General features: G+C 48.4%; 1 protein-coding gene across 3 annotated transcripts in view; it reads right to left on the bottom strand.

Annotated features, from left to right (window-relative positions):
• GTF2I (general transcription factor IIi) overlaps positions 1-23,250 on the bottom strand; it is a 282,609-nt gene that overhangs the window by 11,692 nt on the left and 247,667 nt on the right. For 2 of the 3 annotated variants that reach the window (XM_063953728.1, XM_063953727.1), the window contains 4 exons: positions 20,797-20,880; positions 4,979-5,162; positions 3,372-3,400; positions 1,333-1,374 (listed from right to left, as the gene is read on the bottom strand). In XM_063953728.1, the coding sequence (XP_063809798.1) occupies positions 1,333-1,374; positions 3,372-3,400; positions 4,979-5,162; positions 20,797-20,880 (339 nt within the window). The remainder of the gene's footprint in view (positions 1-1,332; positions 1,375-3,371; positions 3,401-4,978; positions 5,163-20,796; positions 20,881-23,250) is intronic. The other variant, XM_063953729.1, reaches the window with a different exon arrangement.

Genomic DNA, 23,250 nt, shown 5'->3' with positions numbered 1-23,250 from the left:
TGGGGTCTTTGAAGAGGTAGTGGGAGCTGAATACGACAAAACCTCAACAGACTTTTTCAAAACCTGTGTTTCAGTCTCATTTTGATTTATTCGAGATGAAATCTGGGATAACATTCCCCTAATGGAATCCACCCATGGGGGTTCGCATTCAGAAGGCTGAAACAGTATATTACAGTCCTGAGTACAAGGAATAGACTCTTCAGGCGAAGATACACACTCTGCAGCACAAGATACAGAGTTCTTAGACATGTTTATGTGAGTTATACATTCACACACAGGAAAATGCAGACACAGTTTCCCCCAGAGTACCTTCAGAGAGACACAGAGTATAAGGAGCCAGCCACACATCGCCCCAGTAGGCAGTTTATACAGTAAACAGCCGGCGCTTTCTGAATAACCTTAATAGATTAAACAGTTAATATCTCACTCCCCTCCCGTCTATAACACCCTGGTACCGCAAATGTATGCTGGAGTTATGTGGAGGGCAGCGCTCTCTGTCAGCGTCTCTTCAGTGTGATCTGCAGGGAGAAAATGGCGCTGGTGAGTGATGGATCCACTCTGAGGAAGAAGCTCCGACCCCTGTAATGGCGCTTCTTACCACACTTAGAGATGGCCTGAGGTAATTCTGCAGCAAACAGTGGGTTAGACCTTGTAAGCTATACATGACCAGTGTAGGGTATTGTGCTGGCCCAGGGTGTCCCTCACAGCGCCGCACTACAAGTACCGCTGAGCCCTCCGGAGCGCAGCCTGTCAGAGCTGCGCTCCTACCCTTGTGCCGCCATTTCCCGCCGGTGACCAGCTTACCGGGGCACCGGCGTCATACTCACTACTCCATCTTATGGTTCTGTTAGGGGGTGGCGGCCATGCTGCGGGAGTGACCGGTCGCCTCGAGGGCTTGCGATCAGCACCCTCAGGAGCTCAGTGTCCTGTCAGCGGAGATAGAGGACCATAAACCTCTAGGGTTGGTTCCTACTCTCCCCCTAAGTCCCACAAAGCAGGGAGGTTATTGCCAGCAACCTCCCTGTACCCAACTCTTTCAAAAAAAATAATAAAACTAGAAAAACTCCTAGGAGCTCCCCTAGCTGTGACCGGCTCCACAGGGCACATTTTCTAAACTGAGTCTGGTAGGAGGAGCATAGAGGGAGGAGCCAGCCCACACTATTAAACTCTTAAAGTGCCCATGGCTCCAAGGGACCCGTCTATACCCCATGGTACTAATGTGGACCCCAGCATCCACTAGGACGTAAGAGAAATAAAAAGAATATTGGAACCACATATTGCCATAACCTTAAATATTTTGTTTTAACATGTGCTTCAAAACGTATGATTTACCAGATTTTGTAGACTGCTCAGTTTCACAGTCTTCTGTTACTTCTGAAATATAAGGAAAGAATGTACACTTAGTTGATAATTTCTCATTGAAGACTGTATATAATATAAAATAAGACATTTACGGGGACATGTACTAAGCAGTGATAAAAGTGGAGAAGTGAGCCAGTGGAGAAGTTGCCCATGGCAACCAATCAGAATTGACGTAACATTTATAATTTGCATACTATAAACATATACAGAGCAGCTCATTGGTTGCCAGGGGCAGCTTATCCACTGGCTCACTTCTCCACTTTTATCACTGCTTAGTACATATGCCCCTTAGAAATGGCAGAAATCTTAACTGATTTGTGGCGTATCCCCCATCTAACCATTCACTATACTGTATCTACAGGAAGCCTGGTTTAGTGCCCACCTAGGGTCTCTGCATTTCAATACATGAACATCTCAGACCCAAATGATAAGATTGGAGAAGTCATTATGATGATCAACAGCTTTTGAAGATTTCATGGGATGAGCTAGGCAAGCATAAACAATAAAAAGGTTAATACTGTTTGTGATTTATTAAGAGTTGGATGTGTTTGCGCTCCAAACATACACACAAAAACAAGTGCACAAATAAGCATATTTATGTATGTTCAGTTGGATGTGACTGAAAACATTAGTATTAGTGACAGGCATATGCCAGCGGTACAAGTGCATATAATTACACTTAACAATAGTCTACAGGTGCAGCTTGCTACAGTCACATTAACCAATCTGTACACAATCTAATAATTTAATGAAATATTGGGCCTAATTCAGATCTGTTCGCTCGCTAGCGTTTTTCGCTGATCAGCGATCAGGTAACTACTGCGCATGCGTATGCACCGCAATGCGCAGGCACGTCGTACGGGTACAAAGCAGATCGTTGCTGTGCACTGGTTCTAGCGAAGAATCCATTCGCACAGCCGATCGCAAGGAGATTGACAGGAAGAGGGCATGTGTGGGTGGCAACTGACCGATTTCTGGGAGTGATTGGAAAAACGCAGGCGTGTCCAGGCTTTTGCAGGGCGGGTGTCTTTTGTCAATTCCGGGCTCGAATAGGCTGAAGTGATCGCAGCGGCTGAGTAAGGTCAGAGCTACTCCGATACTGCACAAACTGTTTTTGTACTGCTCGGCTGCACATGCGGTCGCACACTTGGAAAGCTAAAATAGCTAGTGAGCGAACAGATCTGAATTAGGCCCATTGGCCCTCATTCCGAGTTGTTCGCTCGCTAGCTGCTTTTAGCAGCATTGCACACGCTAGGCCGCCGCCCTCTGGGAGTGTATCTTGGCTTAGCAGAATAGCGAACGAAAGATTAGCAGAACTGCTACTAAATAATTCCCTGCAGTTTCTGAGTTGCTCCAGACCTACTCCTAGACTGCGATCACCTCAGTCCGTTTAGTTCCTGGTTTGACGTCACAAACACGCCCTGCGTTCGACCAGCCACTCCCCCGTTTCCCCAGCCACTCCTGCGTTTTTACCTGGCGTGCCTGCGTTTTTAGCACACCCCCTGAAAACGGCCAGTTTCCGCCCAGAAACACCCACTTCCTGTCAATCACTCTATGATCTCTCGAGCAGTTAAAAACGTCGCTCAAGCTTGTGTAAATCTACAAAGTTTTGTGTGAAAGCACTTGCGTACCATGTGCATTTTTGCCATTTATTCACTTAATCGCTGCACTGCGAAAATCGGCAGCGAGCGAACAACTCAGAATGACCCCCATTGTCTGTTAATTTGCAATGAAGTTTTATTACTGTGTTTGTTCCAAATTATAATGCATTACAGTATATGATGGCACTATATAATTGTCTCCAGGTGAAGTCACCATGCAGCAGTTGCTTGGTAATACACCAGTAACAGTGGAGACTATGATGTAAGCAAGGTGTTTCTTCTTCTACATCACTACCACAGAGCTGTAATGCAAGGAGAGAGCATAACACAGCATGAAGCGCTGCTCAGAAACAGTCAGCATAGAAAGCATGGGCTCTGATACGTTTGCACTGTCAGAAATATACTTACGATTGTTAAGCACCAATCCAGGAAAAGGCCTATAACATAAAAAGATATTAGAAAACAAAATTAGTCCTACAATTTCTGTATTTCTTTCCAGGTTACATTTTAAAAATACTACCAAAAACTTTTTAGTGAGTTGCTATAAAAAACATATTGTGTGGTAACTATTTCAAACATTTAATTATATACAGTACACGTTTGTTTTTATTGTTGTTAAACAATTAAGGAAAATTCCTGTCAGGCGTACAACTTCCTCTTTATTCTGAAAGGTCATCACCAATCTTGCTTAGTCGTCTTGTTTATATCCACAACTCTAGACTTGTTTTGTTTCTATTCACACCATGAATTTATCAGTAGCTATAGGAATTCCCCCATTAAAAAGAGGTTGGGAGAAAAAAGTTGTTTCTGTATAATTAAGGAACTATAACATAACCACTGACCACCAAAATGAAACAGAAATTACATACAATGGTTGTAGGGAATCTGGTCAGGATGCCGGCAGTCAGAATACCGATGCTGGAATTCCGACTCAACTCTGAATGGTGACACCAGTATCCTGAAAAGAATCACCAGCTCGGTGACGGAAGCCCGTCCGCTGGGTTTCTGAATGAGAAACCGCCACAGAGGTATACCCCCCTGGGGGTGGGGAGGATGTGGGGGTGGTAGTTTAGGCTGCGGGGGGATGGGTTAGGCTGTGGACAGGGGGGGAAAGATAAGGTTAATGCTGTGGGGGAGGGGGGGGGGGCTAGGTTAAGGCACCCCCAATGAGGGTTAGGGTAAGCTTGCGGGGAGGGGTAGGTTTAGACTACGGGGAGGGGGGGTTAGGTTTAGGCACCATCAGGGAGGGTAAGGCTGCTGGGGGAGGGTTAGGGTCATGGTGCAGAATGGGGGTGTGGGGACTAAGTGTAGGCTGCGGGGAAGGGGAGGGTTAGCCTACGGGGAGGGTTAGGCTTAGGCTGCAGAGAGGGAGGGGGGTTAAGTTTAGGCACCACCAGTGAGGGCTAGGTTTAGGCTGCTAGAAGGGAGGGTTAGGGAGCCAGTGGGAGAAGGTAAATATGTTTACCTTCCCCTGTCGGGATTCTGATCATCGGGATGCCACGGTTGGTATTCTGACCGCCGCCATCCCAGCCGCTGGCATTTCAATCCCTACCCGAATGTAGAAATATACAGGGACTAGTGAATACACAGGACTAGAACATCAATATTTATAGTCGGGCAGAGAAATGATTTTAAGTTTATTTCCCTTATTTCTATATTTGTCTCAGCTACTCACTGACTATGTAGCATGGGGATGGGGCACTGTGCAATTCAGAGTAAACTTCATATTGCTGAACACATTTATCTACAAGAGGTTCAGTCAGCACATCTGACATACAGTATACTGTATATACAATTACTGAAATTAAAATGTGATAATTATGAAGATCTAGGGCCGGATGTAATGATGCCCGAGATCACCAGGAGCTGCCTTGTAAGTGATTGACTTTTCACAAAACACGTCAGAGATCGGCCGGCATCTTGCACCTCCGGCGATCTCGGGCATTACTACATCCGGCCCCAAGTGTTACCTAGGTTATCAGTGGAATTATGTAACTCTACTTTAAGCCACTCACCTTATAACAGTAAACTTTATAAATTCTGCTGAGTCCAGTATTCTGCGCATGGAACTTATTTCTAGGTAACTTGGGGCTTTGAATGAAACCCCTGATGGCATTCCATCTACTACAACACATCCTGGATTGGTGGTTATTTTCCTATAGGGCACTTTCACTGGGAAACTCATGCCAATTGCTTCCCCTATAAAATAGCAATGCTAAATGTGAATATGTATAGGTAAATAGTAAAAAAAAGGAACTGTAACAGAAGTAGTTAAACTGAAACTGACACATACATAATGTGGCTGATGCGGGTGGAATGTGTGTCTGTAGATGGTGGGAGTTTTCGCACTGTGCATGTTCTGGAACAGAGCATACAGAAGTACGGGTGAAGCAGAGCCATATGCATTTCAGTAGCATCTACCTCCACAACTGATGCAGTGCAACTGGGCTGTAATGGGGCATTCTCCCCTAGGTGTGTATAGTGTTGGACTGAGGCATGTAGGGCCCACCGGGGGGATGCAGTGTTAGGGGCCCATGTTAGGCTTGTGACCAGTCTACAGAGGGTGTGTGGCCTTCCACCTCATTGGTTTGACTAACCATTAGAGAGTGCAACGTTTGGGCCCCTTCATAAATATATACAGTAAATTCAGCTGCTGCATGCATGATAATGTACCACATTAATAACAGCAATGCACTGTAGAAAAATAAGATTTTAAACCTACCGGTAAATCTTTTTCTCGTAGTCCGTAGAGGATGCTGGGACTCCGTAAGGACCATGGGGATAGACGGGCTCCGCAGAAGACATGGGCACTTTAAGAAAGACTTTGACTCTGGGTGTGCACTGGCTCCTCCCTCTATGCCCCTCCTCCAAACCTCAGTTAGAGAAACTGTGCCCAGAGGAGATGAACAGTACGAGGAAAAGATTTTTGTTAATCCAAGGGCAAGATTCATACCAGCCACACCAATCACACCGTATAACTTGTGATAAACTACCCAGTTAACAGTATGAACAAACAACATAGTCTCGGTCCAAAACCGATGAAACTACAACATAACCCTTATGTAAGCAGTAACTATATACAAGTTTTGCAGAAGAAGTCCGCACTTGGGACGGGCGCCCAGCATCCTCTACGGACTACCAGAAAAAGATTTACCAGTAGGTTTAAAATCTTATTTTCTCTAACGTCCTAGAGGATGCTGGGACTCCGTAAGGACCATGGGGATTATATCAAAGCTCCCAAACGGGCGGGAGAGTGCGGATGACCCTGCAGCACCGATTGAGCAAACAGGAGGTCCTCCTCAGCCAGGGTATCAAACTTATAGAATTTTGCAAAGGTGTTTGACCCCGACCAAGTAGCAGCTCGGCACAGCTGTAGTGCCGAGACCCCTCGGGCAGCCGCCCAAGAAGAGCCCACCTTCCTAGTGGAATGGGCCTTAACCGATTTTGGCAACGGCAAACCTGCCGTAGAATGCGCCTGCTGAATCGTGTTACAGATCCAGCGAGCAATAGTCTGCTTTGAAGCAGGAGCGCCAATCTTGTTGGCCGCATATAGAACAAACAAAGCTTCTGTCTTCCTGACCCTAGCTGTTCTGGCCACATAAATCTTCAAAGCCCTGACCACATCAAGGGACTCGGAATCCTTCAAGTCACGCGTAGCCACAGGCACTACATTAGGTTGGTTCATATGAAAAGATGAGACCACCTTAGGAAGGAAGTGAGGACGAGTCCTCAATTCCGCCCTATCCACATGAAAAACCAGATAGGGGCTTTTATGTGACAGCCGCCAATTCCGAAACTCGCCTTGCTGAAGCTAAGGCCAACAACATGACCACCTTCCAAGTGAGGTACTTCAACTCCACCGCGTTGAGTGGTTCAAACCAATGTAACTTAAGGAAACTTAACACCACGTTAAGGTCCCAAGGCGCCACCGGAGGTACAAACGGGGGCTGAATATGCAGTACTCCCTTCACAAATGTCTGAACTTCAGGAAGAGAAGCCAATTCCTTTTGAAAGAAAATAGATAAAGCCGAAATTTGAACCTTTATGGACACTAATTTTAGGCCCAAATTCACTCCAGTTTGAAGGAAGTGAAGGAAACGTCCCAAATGGAATTCTTCCGTAGGAGTATTCCTGGCCTCACACCAAGAAACATATTTTCTCCATATGCGGTGATGTTTCGATGTCACGTCCTTCCTAGCCTTAATCAGGGTAGGAATGACCTCCTCCGGAATACCTTTTTCCGCTAGGATCCGGCATTCAACCGCCATGCCGTCAAACGCAGCCGCGGTAAGTCTTGGAACATACAGGGCCCCTGTTGCAGTAGGTCCTGTCGAAGAGGAAGAGGCCACGGGTCTTCTGTGAGCAACTCCTGCAGATCCGGATACCAAGTCCTTCGTGGCCAATCCGGAGCAACGAAGATTGTTCTCGCTCCTCTTCGACTTATTATTCTCAACACCTTGGGTATGAGAGGAAGAGGAGGGAACACATAGACCGACCTGAACACCCAAGGCGTCACCAGGGCGTCTACCGCCACCGCCTGAGGGTCCCTTGACCTGGCGCAATACCGCTTTAGCTTTTTGTTGAGACGGGACGCCATCATGTCTATTTGGGGCAGTCCCCACCGACCCACGATCTGTGCGAAGACTTCCTGATGTAGTCCCCACTCTCCCGGATGCAGATCGTGTCTGCTGAGGAAGTCCGCTTCCCAGTTGTCCACTCCCGGAATGAACACTGCTGACAGTGCGCTTACATGACCTTCCACCCAGCGAAGAATCCTGGTGGCTTCTGCCATTGCCACCCTGCTCCTTGTGCCTCCTTGGCGGTTTACATGAGCCACTGCTGTGACATTGTCCGACTGAATCAGAACTGGCTTGTTGCGAAGTAATGCCTCCGCTTGACGCAGGGCGTTGTATATGGCCCTCAACTCCAGGACGTTGATGTGGAGACAAGTCTCTAGACTTGACCAGAGACCTTGGAAATTTCTTCCCAGTGTGACTGCTCCCCAACCTCGGAGGCTTGCGTCCGTGGTCACCAGGATCCAGTCCTGAATGCCGAACCTGCGGCCCTCTAGGAGGTGAGCACTGTGTAGCCACCATAGGAGAGATACCCTGGCTCTGGGAGACAGGGTAATCCTTTGATGCATTTGTAAATGAGACCCGGACCACTTGTCCAGTAGGTCCCATTGAAAAGTCCTCGCATGGAACCTGCCGAAAAGGGATGGCCTCGTAAGATGCCACCATCTTCCCCAGGACACGTGTGCAGTGATGCACTGAAACCTTTTTTGGCTTCAATAGGTTCTTGACCAGAGCCATGAGCTCCTGAGCCTTTTCCATCGGAAGAAAAACCTTTTTCTGGTCTGTGTCCAGAATCAGGCCCAAAAAGGTCAGACGCGTTGTAGGAACCAGCTGTGACTTCGGAATATTGAGAATCCAGCCGTGTTGCTATAACATCTTCACAGACAGTGATACGCTGTCCAGTAACTTCTCTCGAGATCTCGCCTTTATGAGGAGATCGTCCAAGTATGGGATAATTGTGACACCCTGCTTGCGCAGGAGCACCATCATTTCCGCCATTACCTTGGTAAAAATTCTCGGGGCAGTGGAAAGCCCAAACGGCAACGTCTGAAATTGGTAATGACAGTCCTGTACCGCAAATCTCAGGAACGCCTGATGATGAGGAAATATCGGAACATGAAGGTATGCATCCTTTATGTCTAGGGAAACCATCCAATCCCCCCCTTCCAGGCTGGCGATGACCACTCTGAGCGATTCCATCTTGAACTTGAATTTTTTTAAGTACAGGTTCAGGGATTTTAAATTCAAAATGGGTCTGACCGAACCGTCCGGTTTCGGTACCACAAACAGGGTTGAGTAATACCTTTTTCCTTGTTGCAGAAGGGGAACCTTGACTATCACCTGTTGAAGATACAATTTTTGAATTGCATTTAACACTAACTCCCTCTCTGAAGGAGAAGCTGGCAGAGCCGACTTGAAAAACCGGCGAGGAGGCACCTCTTCGAATTCCATCCTGTATCCCTGAGAAACAATCTCTAGTGCCCAGGAATCCACCCGGGAGTGAACCCAGATGTGGCTGAAAAATCGAAGACGTGCCCCCACTTGAGCTGACTCCACCAGGGAAGCCCCAGCGTCATGCGGTGGATTTTGCCGACGCAGGGGAGGACTTCTGCTCCTGGGAACTAGCTGTGTGCAGCTTCTTCCCCTTGCCCTTACCTCTGGCAAGAAAGGACGATCCCCGTACCTTTTTGCCTTTATTTGAACGAAAGGACTGCATTTGATAATGAGGCGCCTTCTTAGGTTGCGGGGGAACATAAGGCAAAAAATTAAATTTACCTGTTGTAGCAGTAGAGACAAGGTCCGAGAGGCCTTCTCCAAACAACTCTTCCCCCTTGTAAGGCAACGACTCTATATGCCGTTTTGAGTCGGCATCCCCCGTCCACTGCCGGGTCCACAAGAGTCGCCTAGCAGAAATAGACATAGCATTTATTCTAGAGCTTAGTAAACAAATGTCTCTTTGAGCATCCCTCATATATAACGCAGCATCTTTTATATGCCCTAGGGTCATTAAAATGGTATCCTTATCCAGAGTTTCAATCTCTGCTGATAGGGAATCAGTCCATGCTGCGATAGCACTACAAACCCAGGCCGATGCCATAGCCGGCCTAATAATAGTACCAGAATGCGTGTAAATGGACATCATGGTAACTTCCTGCTTGCGATCAGCAGCATCTTTGAGGGTAGCAGTATCCTGGGATGGCAGTGCTACCTTTTTTGATAAGCGTGTTAACGCCTTGTCCACCTTAGGCGAAGATTCCCATCGTATCCTGTCCTTTTGTGGGAAGGGATACGCCATAAGAATCCTTTTGAGAATTTGCAGTCTCCTGTCTGGAAATTCCCAAGCCTTTTCGCACAATTTGCTTAGCTCATATGAGGACGGAAAGGTGACCTCAGTTTTTTTCTCTTTATACATGTGTACCCTCGTGTCCGGGACAGGGGGTTCCTCAGTGATATGCAAAACGTCTTTTATCGCAATAATCATATAACGAATACCCTTAGCCACTTTTGGCTGTAATTTTGCATCCTCATAATCGACACTGGAATCTGAATCCGTGTCGGTATCTGTGTCAATGATTTGGGATAATGTGCGCTTCTGAGACCCGGAAGGTCCCGGTGCCACTGGGACAGGCATGGTCTGACTACCTGCCTGTTCCCTAGCCTCAGCTTTGTCTAATCTCTTATGTAATAAATTTACATTAACACTCAAGACATTCCACATATCCATCCAGTCCGGTGTCGGCGCTTCCGAAGGCGACCTGACATTCATGCACTTCCCCTCCTCCTTAGGTGAGCCTTCAGCGTCAAACATGTAGACACACACGTACCGACACACTGCACACACACAGGGAATCTCTTTTCTGAAGACAGGTTCCCCCTAGGCCCTTTGGAGAGACAGAGAGAGAGAGTATGCCAGCACACACCCCAGCGCTATAACCCAGGAAAAAACACAGTATGTTCCTTCCAATAGCGCTGAAACACCTGTAACCGCCAATTATGTGCCCCCCCCCCTCTTGAAAACCCACTGTCACCGTCTGTAAGCAGGGGAGAGTCCGCGGAGCTTCCTCTCAGCGCTGTGCGGTGGAGAGAAATGGCGCTGTGAGTGCTGAGGGTGAAGCCCCGCCCCCTCGGCGGCGGGCTTCTGTCCCGCTCAAAATATGTAAAACATGGCGGGGGCTCTTTTATATACATGTACAGTGCCCAACTGTACATGTATATATCTCTGTTTGCCATAGGAGAGGTTTATATTGCTGCCCAGGGTCGCCCCCCCTGCGCCCTGCACCCTTACAGTGACCGGAGTGTGTGAGGTGTATGGGAGCAATGGTGCACAGCTGCAGTGCTGTGCGTTACCTCAGTGAAGCTCACGAAGTCCTCTGCCGCCTTTGAAGCCTTCTTTCTTCTCATACTTACCCGGCTTCTTTCGTCTGGCTCTGTGAGGAGGACGGCGGCGCGGCTCTGGGACGAACGTCCAGGACGAACCTGTGTTCCAATCCCTCTGGAGCTAATGGTGTCCAGTAGCCTTAGAAACAAGACCTTGCAACTCAGAGAAGTAGGTCTGCTTTTCTCTCCTCAGTCCCACAATGCAGGGAGCCTGTTGCCAGCAGTGCTCCCTGAAAATAAAAAACCTAACAAATATACTTTCTTAGCAGGAAACTCAGGAGAGCTCCCTACAGTGCACCCATCTCCTCTGGGCACAGTCTCAAACTGAGGTCTGGAGGAGGGGCATAGAGGGAGGAGCCAGTGCACACCCAGAGTCAAAGTCTTTCTTAAAGTGCCCATATCTCCTGCGGAGCCCGTCTATCCCCATGGTCCTTACGGAGTCCCAGCATCCTCTAGGACGTTAGAGAAATACACCATCAAGTACATAGCCTGGAACCTGATCCTTAGAGCAGGAGGTGGGCCCCCAGGCAATAGGGCCCACCGGTGGATTTCCCTGTACCCCTGTGGGCCAGTCCAAGCCTGGGCGTGTAGTTGCAACTGCGGGCAATGCAGACCAGTATGTGTAAATAGGTCTGTTTCCTGATGTATCTATTGCATCTAGTATAGGGCTGGTACAAGTGCACACTGATGGAGACTAGTGCCCAACATCCCAGCATCCTGATAGGGGGCGGACACACCGAAACATGCATATGACTCCGCATATGGGCAGATATATACATTTTGTTCCAAGCACACAATGGAGGAGTACAGTATATTTTCCAGATTTCCATCCATCTCAGCCTCAGGGACAATATATACAAGACTGCCCTGATCCTAGAGGTCTGTGAAGAATGTATACCATGACAATAATATAGTGCACCTACTTGTTGCCAATAAAAACACATAAATGCAAAAATATACAGGGTGGATAATAAGTATGGGACACATCTTTTTTTTTTTTTTTTTTTGAAATAATGTTTTATTGATTATATAAGGATATAAACATACAGATGCAACGTTGTAACAATAGATGGCATATAAGGAACGAATGACATATTATGATCAGGAGGGAGGGGAACTCAATAGATCTATCAATAAATAGTTGTCTCGCTTGCCTCCATGAAGACAGATTACCAAAATGCTACAACTATCCATTAAAGTTAAGAGAAAGGGGGGGAAAAACAAAGAATATGAAGAAGGGGGGGGGGGGGAGGGGGGAGGGAGGGAAAGGTCGGCCAGTCCGAGCCACCGATAGATACAACTTTTCGATGTAGGTAAGGTCCAGACAACATCTCAAATAATCAGCATCAAACATATAGAATGTAGCACTAGGTATTAGATGCTAAATGGTTGTCAATGGAGGTTCAGCGTTGAAATGCAAGGTCCATGGTGTCCATGTCTCGGTGAAAGAGAGTGGGGAGTCTCGAAGAGAGGCCGTAATTCGCTCTAACTTATATGTGAACCAAATTGCATTAATAGTAGCGACCATAGTAGGAGGGGCCACAGATTTCCACTTGGATGCTATTAGACATTTGGCTGTGTTCAGAATATGTTTAATTAGGGCTCGTTGATGGCGCGAGGTGTTAGGGATGGGACGGGAGAGTAGTGAATAAAAAGGTGAGTCCGGCACGGTTAAGTGCGTAACTTCTAGAACCAATTTATGAATTTGTCCCCAATATTGACGAATTGTTGGACAAGACCACCAAACATGCAGCAAGCTCCCCCTGCAACCACATAATCTCCAGCACTCGTCCGAGCACGTTGGATAAATAGAGTGTAATCTAGTAGGTACCAAGTACCAGCGATAGTACAATTTATATGAGTTTTCGGCTATACGAACCGAGATAGAGCTCTTGGTAATTTCCTGTCTAATATCCTCCCATTCCTCTACGGTTAAGGACTCCCCCACCTCCCTCTCCCACGCCAACTCGTGACTCTCCTTGGGGGGGACATTGTGTGACAGTAACACTCGATATATGCGTGAAAGGAGACCCTTCGTTAAGCGAGAGCCGCAGCACCATATTTCCAGGGGGGTAGCTATGGAGGGATTGGTGGGTTTAGGGAGTGAACCGTAGAAGTGTCTAATTTGCAAAAATTGGTAAAATACCGAGTGAGGGAGCAAGTAGCGGGATTGTAAATTTTCAAAGGATGGGAATGAGGAAAGAGGGGCAATGTCCTGAAGGAAGAGAATATTGTGTGTTGTCCAGTGTTGAAATGCAGCGTGGTTATTACCCGGTGGGAACAGTGGGTTGTTCCATAGAGGAGTTAGGTAGGGATTGTGGGATCGGAGTTGATAGAAGCGAGTGCAAAAATCCCACACTGTCAGGGAAAAGCGCACTGTTGGCAAAAGTAAAGTAGAGGCGGGTCGGGAGCGGGGTGGGGACCACAGCAGGGTTGCAAGTGAGAAGATATGGAGAGATTGTGCCTCAATGCATGTCCACGTTCTCTGCGCTGGAGGTGAGTGCCAGAGGACACATGAAGCTAGGTGTGCGGCTCGATAGTATCGAGTAAGGTCTGGTACGCCAAGACCGCCTTCCGAGCGGTGTTGTTGTAATAGCCGTATCTTAACCCTGGGTTTCTTCCCAGCCCATATAAAGCTAGATATATCCCGCTGTAGATTCTTTAATATTTTGACTGGGATGTGGATAGGCAGGGTTTGCCATAAGTACAATATCCGTGGTAATAAATTCATTTTGACTGCTGCTATACGGCCAAACCAGGAAATAAATAATTTATTCCAGGCCGCAAGATCTGTTTTAATCTGAGATATCAGTCGTGGGAAGTTAGCAGCATATAGCGATGAATAAGATTTGGTTAGATAAATACCTAAATATTTAAGTTTAGTATTTTGCCATTTACAGGCAAAGGAAGAGCGTAAAGTAGTGATATCCTGCGGGGGGATATGTAAATCTAGGATCTCTGTTTTGTCTGCATTGAGTTTATAGTTTGAAATGGAGCTATATGTATGGATCTCCTGAAAAAGCTGTTGTAAGGACGTGTATGGGTTAGTCAAAGTCAGGATGACATCATCTGCATATAGAGCGATTTTATATTCATGGTTGTCCACCAGGACACCTGAGATATTGGGATTCAGACGGATTTTCGCCGCCAGTGGTTCCATAACTAGGGCAAAAAGTAAAGGGGAAAGTGGGCATCCCTGACGGGTGCCATTTTTGATAGACAGGGGCGAGGAAGTAAGGCCATTAACCAGAATTGACGCTGAGGGGTTATCATAAAGCGAGGTGATGGCATTATAAAATGAGCCTTGGATACCGATTGCTTGAAGAGTATGCTGTATGAAGGGCCAGGCTACCCTATCAAAGGCTTTTTCCGCGTCAAGAGCCACCACCAATGTTGGGGTGGCGTCCCGATGGGAGAGATGAATGAGATCTATAAGGCGTCTAGTATTATCCGCAGCCTGTCGATTGGGGATAAAGCCTACTTGATCTGGGTGTATCAGTGTGGGAAGGTGAGGGGCAAGTCGATTAGCCAGGATTTTGGCGAATAACTTTAAATCTGTATTCAATAACGATATGGGTCTATAGTTCTTTAGTTCCATAGGATCTCGATCAGGTTTGGCAATAACTACAATATTGGCTCTGGTAGTCGCTGCATCGAGGGAGTTCCCCTCCATCAGCGAGTTAAATAGTGAATGTAACATGGGGAGAAGGGCTTGGGAGAATTTCTTATAGTATATGGCAGTATATCCGTCTGGACCCGGTGCGGAGGAGCGACGGAGCTGCCCGATTGTGAGGAGAATTTCTTCGCGTGTAATAGGATCATTGAGCAATTCAATGTCCGTTGTGGATAATTTCGGTAATTGACAAGAAGAAAGATAGTGTTGGATATTTGTTATATAGTGTGGGTCAGTAGCAGCCTCAGAGGGGAGGTTATAGAGGGAAGCATAGTAATCCTGAAAGAGGGAAGTCATCACTTTAGGGTCAGTCGTTGCGGATCCGTCAGGACATCTTAATGCCAGGATTCGATTGAGCGTGCGTTTCTCACGCAGTCGCCGAGCCAAAAGTGTATCCGCCTTATCCGACTTTTCATAGAATTTTTGGCGGATCCATAATAACGATTTGATCGTTTTCTTTGTGAGTATTTGGGTTAGTTGCCCTTTCAGGGCAAGTATCTTTAAATATAGTTTACGTTTGGGGAAACGCTGATGACGGAGTGTCATAGATGCTAATTCGGTCTCCAGATCTGCGATCCGTTTAGACTCAACCTTCCTCTGAGTTGATGTAAGGCTAATAAGGAGCCCCCGCAACGTTGCTTTGTGAGCTTCCCATAATATTGTGGGCGATATTTCGGGGGAGACGTTATCATTTAGGAAGTGGTGAATCGCTTCCTCTATTCGAGTCACATTATCAGACTTAAGAAATAAGGACTCATTAAGGCGCCACTTGCGGGAAGTCAGAGGTCTATGGGGACAAGCAAGATCAAGCAGAATCGCATAGTGGTCAGACCAGGTGGTCGGAATCACTTGGGCTCCCAATAGGGATTGGGTGGAGTCCCTATCTACAAATACATAATCAATACGCGTGTATATATCGTGTTGTGGGGAATAGTGTGTATAACCCTTAGCAGAAGGATAAAGTGTTTTCCAAGCATCATATAAATTATGTGCGGTGACACAGGTCTGAAGGAGTTTAGATAATTTGGCGTGAGGAGAGGGCCCTACATCTGGTCGGGATCTGTCAACATGGGGATCCATTGTAGCATTGCAGTCACCGGCCATAATGACCCAGGAATTCGAGAATTTAGAGAGGTGGTCAGAGAGCGTTCTAAAAAAGGAGCCTTGCTGCATGTTTGGAGCATAAATTGACGCCAGAGTAATGGGAGTTTGATTAAGGGATCCGGAAAGAATCACAAATCTGCCATGGACGTCACAAATTGTGTCTTGGACGACTAAGGGTAGGTCTCGATGAACCAGGATGGCAGTGCCTCTACGTTTAGTTGACATTGTGGAGTAGAAGGCATGAGGATAGCGTTTAGAGCTTAAGGAGGGGTGAGGGGTCTTAAAATGGGTTTCCTGTAGGAATATGATATCCGCCTTTTGCCTGGCGAAGAACTGAAATGCCATGGACCGCTTGGTCGGGGAATTAAGGCCATTGACGTTAATGGATAAGACTTTCAAAGTCATGGGGGTCGAAGGTCTGAGCAGCTCAGTAGAAAGGGTAGCTCTGGACATGGACGACCTTGGGGTATGAAAGAGGGGGGGTAGAGAGAGTGGTAACAGGTAAAAGAGATCGTGTAGACGACCTGTAGGGTTAGACCTTTTCCTAGAGGCGGGTTAGGTCTAGGAGTGAGGGGGCGGGCACCAAGCGGGCGGCCCCTTCGGGGTGTGGGATCACATCTATAGTAACACATAACTAGGAAACGAGGAACATATAAGAGGGTATAAGGAGGGGGAGGTACATTCCGCGAACCAGGACAGGAGGGGAACGGAAAGTTCAGATCAGGCAGTAAATAGAGATAAGTAGAAAATAAAGGACAGCTCTATCATCATACATATTGACGATTACTGTGCGAATTTACATAGATTAAACCAAGGCATCTCAAGGCATAACATTAAGGTGGTTCACCATATTGTACGGATAAATCAATGTCGGTGCTCGACCACAATAATGTCTATAATCGTCATCTCCAGGGTCGGTGTCCGAGTAGCCCCCTCGGCTCTAGCAGTAGATTAGCCTTCCCAATTCAAGGCACGCAACCAGCAAAGGAAAGAGGGACCACTCTGAACCGAGACACAGGAGGCTCAAACTGCGCACAACTGATCTAGCTAATAGACCCAGATGGGGCCAATAATATTGTATAAACTAAAGTGTAAGAAACTAATGTAACATATGGATTATATCAAGAGAAGAATCAGTTGCAAAACAGCCCATTTCTCTATAGTGAGAGTCAAGGTGGGCAACATGTAAGGAGCTATATCCCCGAAGTAGGCAAACCGAGCCCGGAGGGGCAGACCGTCCCGCGGAGCAGAGCAGGCGGTGAGACCGTCTATCCCCAAGGGCGCGGCCAGCCCCCCCTAGGTCAGAGCCGCCCAGCAGCGCCATGTAGGGACGAAATAAAACATCTTGGAATACTGAAATAGGCAGACCTTAGAGATCTAACATGTAAACTAATATATCAGTATGTCATTATAACAGTAAACATGGGAAGGGTTCAGAAAACATTGTCCAGTACAATCACTGATCCGAAGAGGGGATTCCGCTCGTTTATTTAGTAGACCATTCGGGAGTAGGAGCCTCAGGTCTCCCAGGGGGGGCGACAGGAAGTTGCTTTCGGATCTCGTCAGGAAGAGACTCAAATAAGCCCAAGGTTTTGAGAAAATCATATCCCTGGGAGGGCGTTTTTATCGAGTGATGAGAGCCATCTTTCGTGACATGAAGCTGGAACGGGAAACCCCATTTATATTTGATGGAATTATCTCGAAGGACTCTAGTGATAGCGGTCAGGTCCTTGCGCTTTCGGAGTGTGGAGGGGGCTAAGTCCTGGAAGATCTGCAGTTGGGTTCCAGAATAGAGAACCGTTTGTTGATCCCGTGCCACCATCATAAATTTCTCTTTCGTCTTGTAATAATGAAACCGCAGGATGACATCTCTTGGGGGTTGGGACGGTGGTGGACGTGGGCGTAGAGCTCGGTGTGCTCTATCGAGAAGGAGGAGGTCCTTTGAGACTTCGGGGATCATGGTTTGCAATAGGCCCTCTAGAAAGGTCGGGAGGGTCTCCATAGTAACGCTCTCCGGAATGTTACGGATCCGGACATTGTTCCGGCGATTCCGGTTGTCCATATCTTCTAAGTGTTCTTCTTGCTGGGCAATGTCCGCCCGGATCTCCGCTAGTTCCTGTTCGACCACCACCTGGTATTGGCAGACTTCATCCACTTTACGTTCCAGGGTATCCGTGCGGGTGCCGAGATCAGCTAGTTCAGTTCTAAATTCAGTCAGGATTGACCTCATTTCCGTTTGAATGGTCTTAGTGACGATTGCCACTACATCTTGGGTCGTAAGACCTGACTTTGGTGTAAGATCGTCATCGGCATCCGACTGGGGGTCCACAGAGGGGGAGCCTCGTGATGTAGCACCTGCTTTTTCCCATGCTCGGAGGATACTAGGCTTAGCTTGGGCAGGTGTTTTGCGATTCTTTTGTGACATGGCGGAATGATAGAGGTTGATAGCTGTCCGGTGGTAATACCGGGCCAGTAGAGTTGTTGACACGGTCACGGGATGGGCTGGGAGCAACTTCCAGAGATTTGATAGATGTTATGAAATGTGAGGTCCTAATCACATCCTGGTCGCAGAATGATTTAGTGTAGAGCTGGTATCATATGAACCTCATTTGGTAGTGGGCATAATAAGTAGTAATTAAGTGTGGAGCACAGGCGGCATCGTCGAATGAGGTAGGTAGTCCCCACTAGTGCCGATCCCGGTAGCCAGGTGGGAGAAGAGAAAAAAAAAGAAAAAAGGAGGGGGGGGGCACGCCCACCAGGTCACGGACCAGCCAGTGACCGGTCGTCGTGCAGCAGGATCTTATCACTGAACGTGTGCCCACTTCAGCTGATGGCACAGCACATCGATGAGTCGAGCCTGTTGCCCCACCACACGCCTCCCGCTTCTCTCCCGTCTCTCGGGGTCCCGTCCCGCTTCTTGATCCGTGCTCCGGGGCCTCAGTGCTGCATGCAGAGTGTTGGAGGCTGGACGGCCGGAGGTCGTAGGAGTCAAAGCAGACCTACTATGCTGCCCAGTGAGCCATCCACAGCCGTGAATGGACTCGCAGCGGGGCAGGGGGCCTCTCGCGATCTCTTTGTGCTCAGCGGAAGCCTGCAGGGGAGGGGGGGGAAGAGCCCGCTGCACGGGGTAGCCCTCACCCCAGTGTGCTTATAGGTGATGCGGCACGAGGGTAGTCGCAGAGCGATCTATGATGCCTCTGACAGACCGGGGGGGGGGGGGGGGCGCCGTCTGGCTGGCGTCCGGATCGTGGCAGCAATGAGCGGGTGGTTGATTAGTGCTCGCGGGGGGGGAGGGAGCTTCTGTTACCTCAGTGTCGCCGGGTGTATAAGTCGGAGGCCTCGGCACAGTATCCTCCGGTCACCGCCGAGTCTCTCCTCTCCTTTCGTCCCCCAAGATGGCCGCCGCACGAACCCTGCAGTGCCGTCGGGACGGCGTCCGGATCGTGGCAGCGATGAGCGGGTGGTTGAGTAGTGCTCGCGGGAGGGGAGGGAGCCGCTACTACTTCAGTGTCGCCGGGTGTGTAAGCCGGAGGCCTCCGCAGAGTATTCTCCGGTCACCGCCGAGTCTCTTCTCTCCCTCCGTCCGCCAAGATGGCCGCCGCACGGACCTTGCAGCGCGTCGCTCAGCTCCAGTTCGGCAGCAGACGGGTCCCGCTGGACGGGGATCAGCACTGGGCTATCTGTAGGGATGTCCGCCCAGGGGACCAGGACCAGGCTGGGCCCACTGGCGCTCCAGGAAGGTAAACCACGCTGCGGGGGGATGCTGGAAAATCGAGGCCCCGGTTTCTGTACAGCGAGTGGGCCGCAATCCGCAGGAGCCAGTAAACCGGCTCCCCGATTCGGCGGTACCGACTCACTGTCTGCTCCAGTAATGTAGGGTGCTGATCCAAGGAGTTTGGGTGCTCATATAAGGGTGAGGAGGCTTATTACTAAACATATACTCCCAGGTCCCTGGGAGCTCATGAGCATCACAACCTCCACGTTCAGCATCCAGGCCCGACACATCTTTTTTTTAATTTACAAGAGCGTGGCACTTGCCCATCTTTAATATGTCTTGTATTTCAAAGTCTGACTTTGGGAGTTAATGTTGGTCTCCTTTCCAGGACATTATTTCTTAATGTTACGGCCGAGCGATGAAGCCTGTATGCTGACTAGCCCGACCGTAGACAGACCCATGCCCACGTGAGACTGATTGTGCATGCTTTGATCGAGCACAAAGCACCCACTGGCTGACTAGTGTAGTTGTGGTCAGACACCCACACACAAGCTGCATATTTGTCACTTTCTTTCTCCCTTTTTAATCCTTGTCGATTTACTTGACAAGCCAAGCTCGGTGGTAACAATCCAACATATGTGATCTCAAACCTTGAACAGTGCTTTGAACTCATGTACCTTGGTTATGTATTACACAGATGGTCATTCAGACCCTACCGCTTATGTGACGTCACACGCAGCCACTCCAGAAAAAAAAAAATGGCCGCTGACCGCCTGATACTAGGGGTCACCCTTAGATCCGATACGCTCTCAATTAGACTGCGAATGCATCGGTAGGCGGCCTTACACATGCTGAGCAGCCTTGCCCTGTTCTGTGCGGACCCTAGCATGTGCAGAGATGAACGCAGATCTGACTGCATATGCAGCCATCTGCCTTCATCTGTGAATAACCCCCATAGTCCTTAATAAATGTGCTTGTTCCAGTCCTAGATACTTGCATCTAAAATGTGTCCCATTATTATGAGACACCCTGTTAATATAAAACCAACCATCCAAAGTGCAGCACTACCCACTATGAATAATCACATACAATAGCACAGTATTCTGCCAAGCTCTGCATCTAAAGCGTTTTAAGGAACAACATTAATCTGTGTGATTCAAATCACATTTAATGTCACATAAGGGTTTTGGAAAACTCACCTAGTTTGTTATTCTTAGTGTAAATGAATTAAGGACAATATAATTTATAGTCATACAATCTTCCTTTCTTCTGCACAGCCAGTACATGTGCTATGACTAGAGTATACAGTAATGGAAAGAAGAACCCTTTACTATTGTATATACTTTCTGAATACAAAATGGCAGTGCCCTGTTACGCCTCACAGCTTACCAAACTTCTGACTGAACACTTCGTTGACTTGCTCCCGCAACTGACGGGCTTTGTCAACTTTGATTGCTCTCTCATTGTCCACATCTGCAAAATAATATAAATAAAATGCATTACAGATGATTAAGGATGAATATCTTATTTGTTATGAAAGCAAATGTTTTAACAGCACATCCCTGCCTCACTGACAGCAGAACATTTCTGCCTCACTGACAGCAGGACATCCCTGCCTCACTGATGGCAATCACATCCCTGCCTGACGGCAGCACACCCCTGCCTCACTGACGGCAGCACACCCCTGCCTCACTGACGGCAGCACACCCCTGCCTCACTGACCGCAGCACACCCCTGCCTCACTGACGGCAGCACACCCCTGCCTCACTGACGACAGCCCATCCCTGTCTCACTGACGGCAGCACACCCCTGCCTCACTGACGGCAGCACACCCCTGCCTCACTGACGACAGCACACCCTTGCCTCACTGACGGCAGCCCATCCCTGCCTCACTGACGGCAACACACCCTTGCCTCACTGACTGCAGCACATCCCTGTCTCACTGACAGCACCTCACCACCTCAATGACAGCAGCACATCGCCGCCTCACTGACAGCAGCAGATCCCCGCCTCACTGACAGCAGCAGATCCCCGCCTCACTGACAGCAGCAGGTCCCCGCCTCACTGACAGCAGCAGGTCCCCGCCTCACTGACAGCAGCAGGTCCCCGCTTCACTGACAGCAGCAGGTCCCCACCTCACTGACAGCAGCAGGTATCCGCCTTACTGACAGCAGCAGGTCTCCGCCTCACTGACAGCAGCAGGTCTCCGCCTCACTGACAGCAGCAGGTCCCTGCCTCACTGACAGCAGCAGGTCTCCGCCTCACTGTCAGCAGCAGGTCTCCGCCTCACTGACAGCAGCACGTCCCCGCCTCACTGACAGCAGCACGTCCCCGCCTCACTGACAGCAGCACGTCCCCGCCTCACTGACAGCAGCACGTCCCCGCCTCACTGACAACAGCAGCTCCCCGCTTCACTGACAGCAGCACGTCCCCGCCTCACTGACAGCAGCAGGTCCCCGCCTCACTGACAGCAGCACGTCCCTGCCTCACTGACAGCAGCAGGTCCCCGCCTCACTGACAGCAGCAGGTCCCAACCTCCCTGACAGCAGCAGATCACCGTTCGCTGACAGATATACACAATTCTCACCCTATTTTATTCACTTACACGGTTATCCAATTATGTGTTTATTTATTACATTTTATTCAAATTAAACAGCCTATTCAGAACTATTGTTTACTCCTATTCTGTTTCACAATATTTTGTCACAACAGGGGCCATTTTCTATCAAAGATATACCACTTTTGGGTGTGCGGTCGCGCTCTGATATACGCACACCTTGGGTGGTTGAACACACACTAATGTGTGCATATATCAAAGCGACAGCACACCCAAGAGTGGTATATCTACTATACTATATATATGGGTTCGGTATGGATTACTGGCGGGCAGGATACCGGCTGTCAAAATCCCGACAGCAGCATCCCACCGGCCAGAATGCCAGCAATGGGGCGTGCGCCGAGAGTCCCCTTGCGGGCTCGTTCAGCTCGCCACGTTGCGGGCTCGGTGGCGAGCAGGATCTTTTCCCACTCTGAATGTCATGGACACCAACAAGTGGGAATAGACCTGTTGCGCCGGGATTCCGGCTGGCGGCATTTTCGGCTGTCAGGATTCTGGAGTCGGTATCCTGAATACCGGGATCCCGACTGCTGGCAAATTGACTGCATCCCATATATATACATACATACATACATACATAACACAATATTGTGCAAGCACAGTTTTAGGCAGGCGTGGAAAAAAATGCTGCAAAGTAAGAATGCTTTAAAAAATAGAAGTGTTAATAGTTTATTTTTGTCAATTAACAAACAGCAAAGTGAATGAAGAGAACTCTAAATCAAATCAGTACTTGGTGTAACCACCCTTTGCATTCGCATTACGCATGCGCAAGGAGTAATGGCGACAGAAATTGCCTACAGATCATAATTGCAATGTAGCCGCTGTTTGACATACAGTAAGCCAGCATTTCTGGGTGGAAAAAGTGCGTGCCCAGGTGTTGTTTGGGGAGGGGGTCTGATGTCAGCGCAGACCACTTCCAGGCGATCTAAGTCACAGATTAGTGGCATCCTCAGACCTATCCACATTTGCTCAGATGGCAAAGATTCTTTGATGTACCGGGAATTGCGCATGCATCTGTGAGTGGATAGCGAACTGTGATGTATTCACAATTTTGCACAGGGCGATTTTCTTGCTGACGGGGTGGCGCCTTTCCACTCGCAGACAACAGCAATTTCTATGAATAGCAATCCATGCTGAATTAGGGCCTCGGTATGGAGGTTGTTCAAAACATCTTGGAGAACTAACCAAAGATCTTCTGTGGATGTAGGCTATCTCAGATCCTTCTG

The sequence above is a fragment of the Pseudophryne corroboree genome, chromosome 2, assembly GCF_028390025.1.
Source record: "Pseudophryne corroboree isolate aPseCor3 chromosome 2, aPseCor3.hap2, whole genome shotgun sequence".
NCBI classification, from domain to species: Eukaryota; Metazoa; Chordata; class Amphibia; order Anura; family Myobatrachidae; genus Pseudophryne; species Pseudophryne corroboree.
The sequence above is the reverse complement of the archived record's forward strand: the minus strand, read 5'-3'. Positions and strand labels throughout refer to the sequence as shown.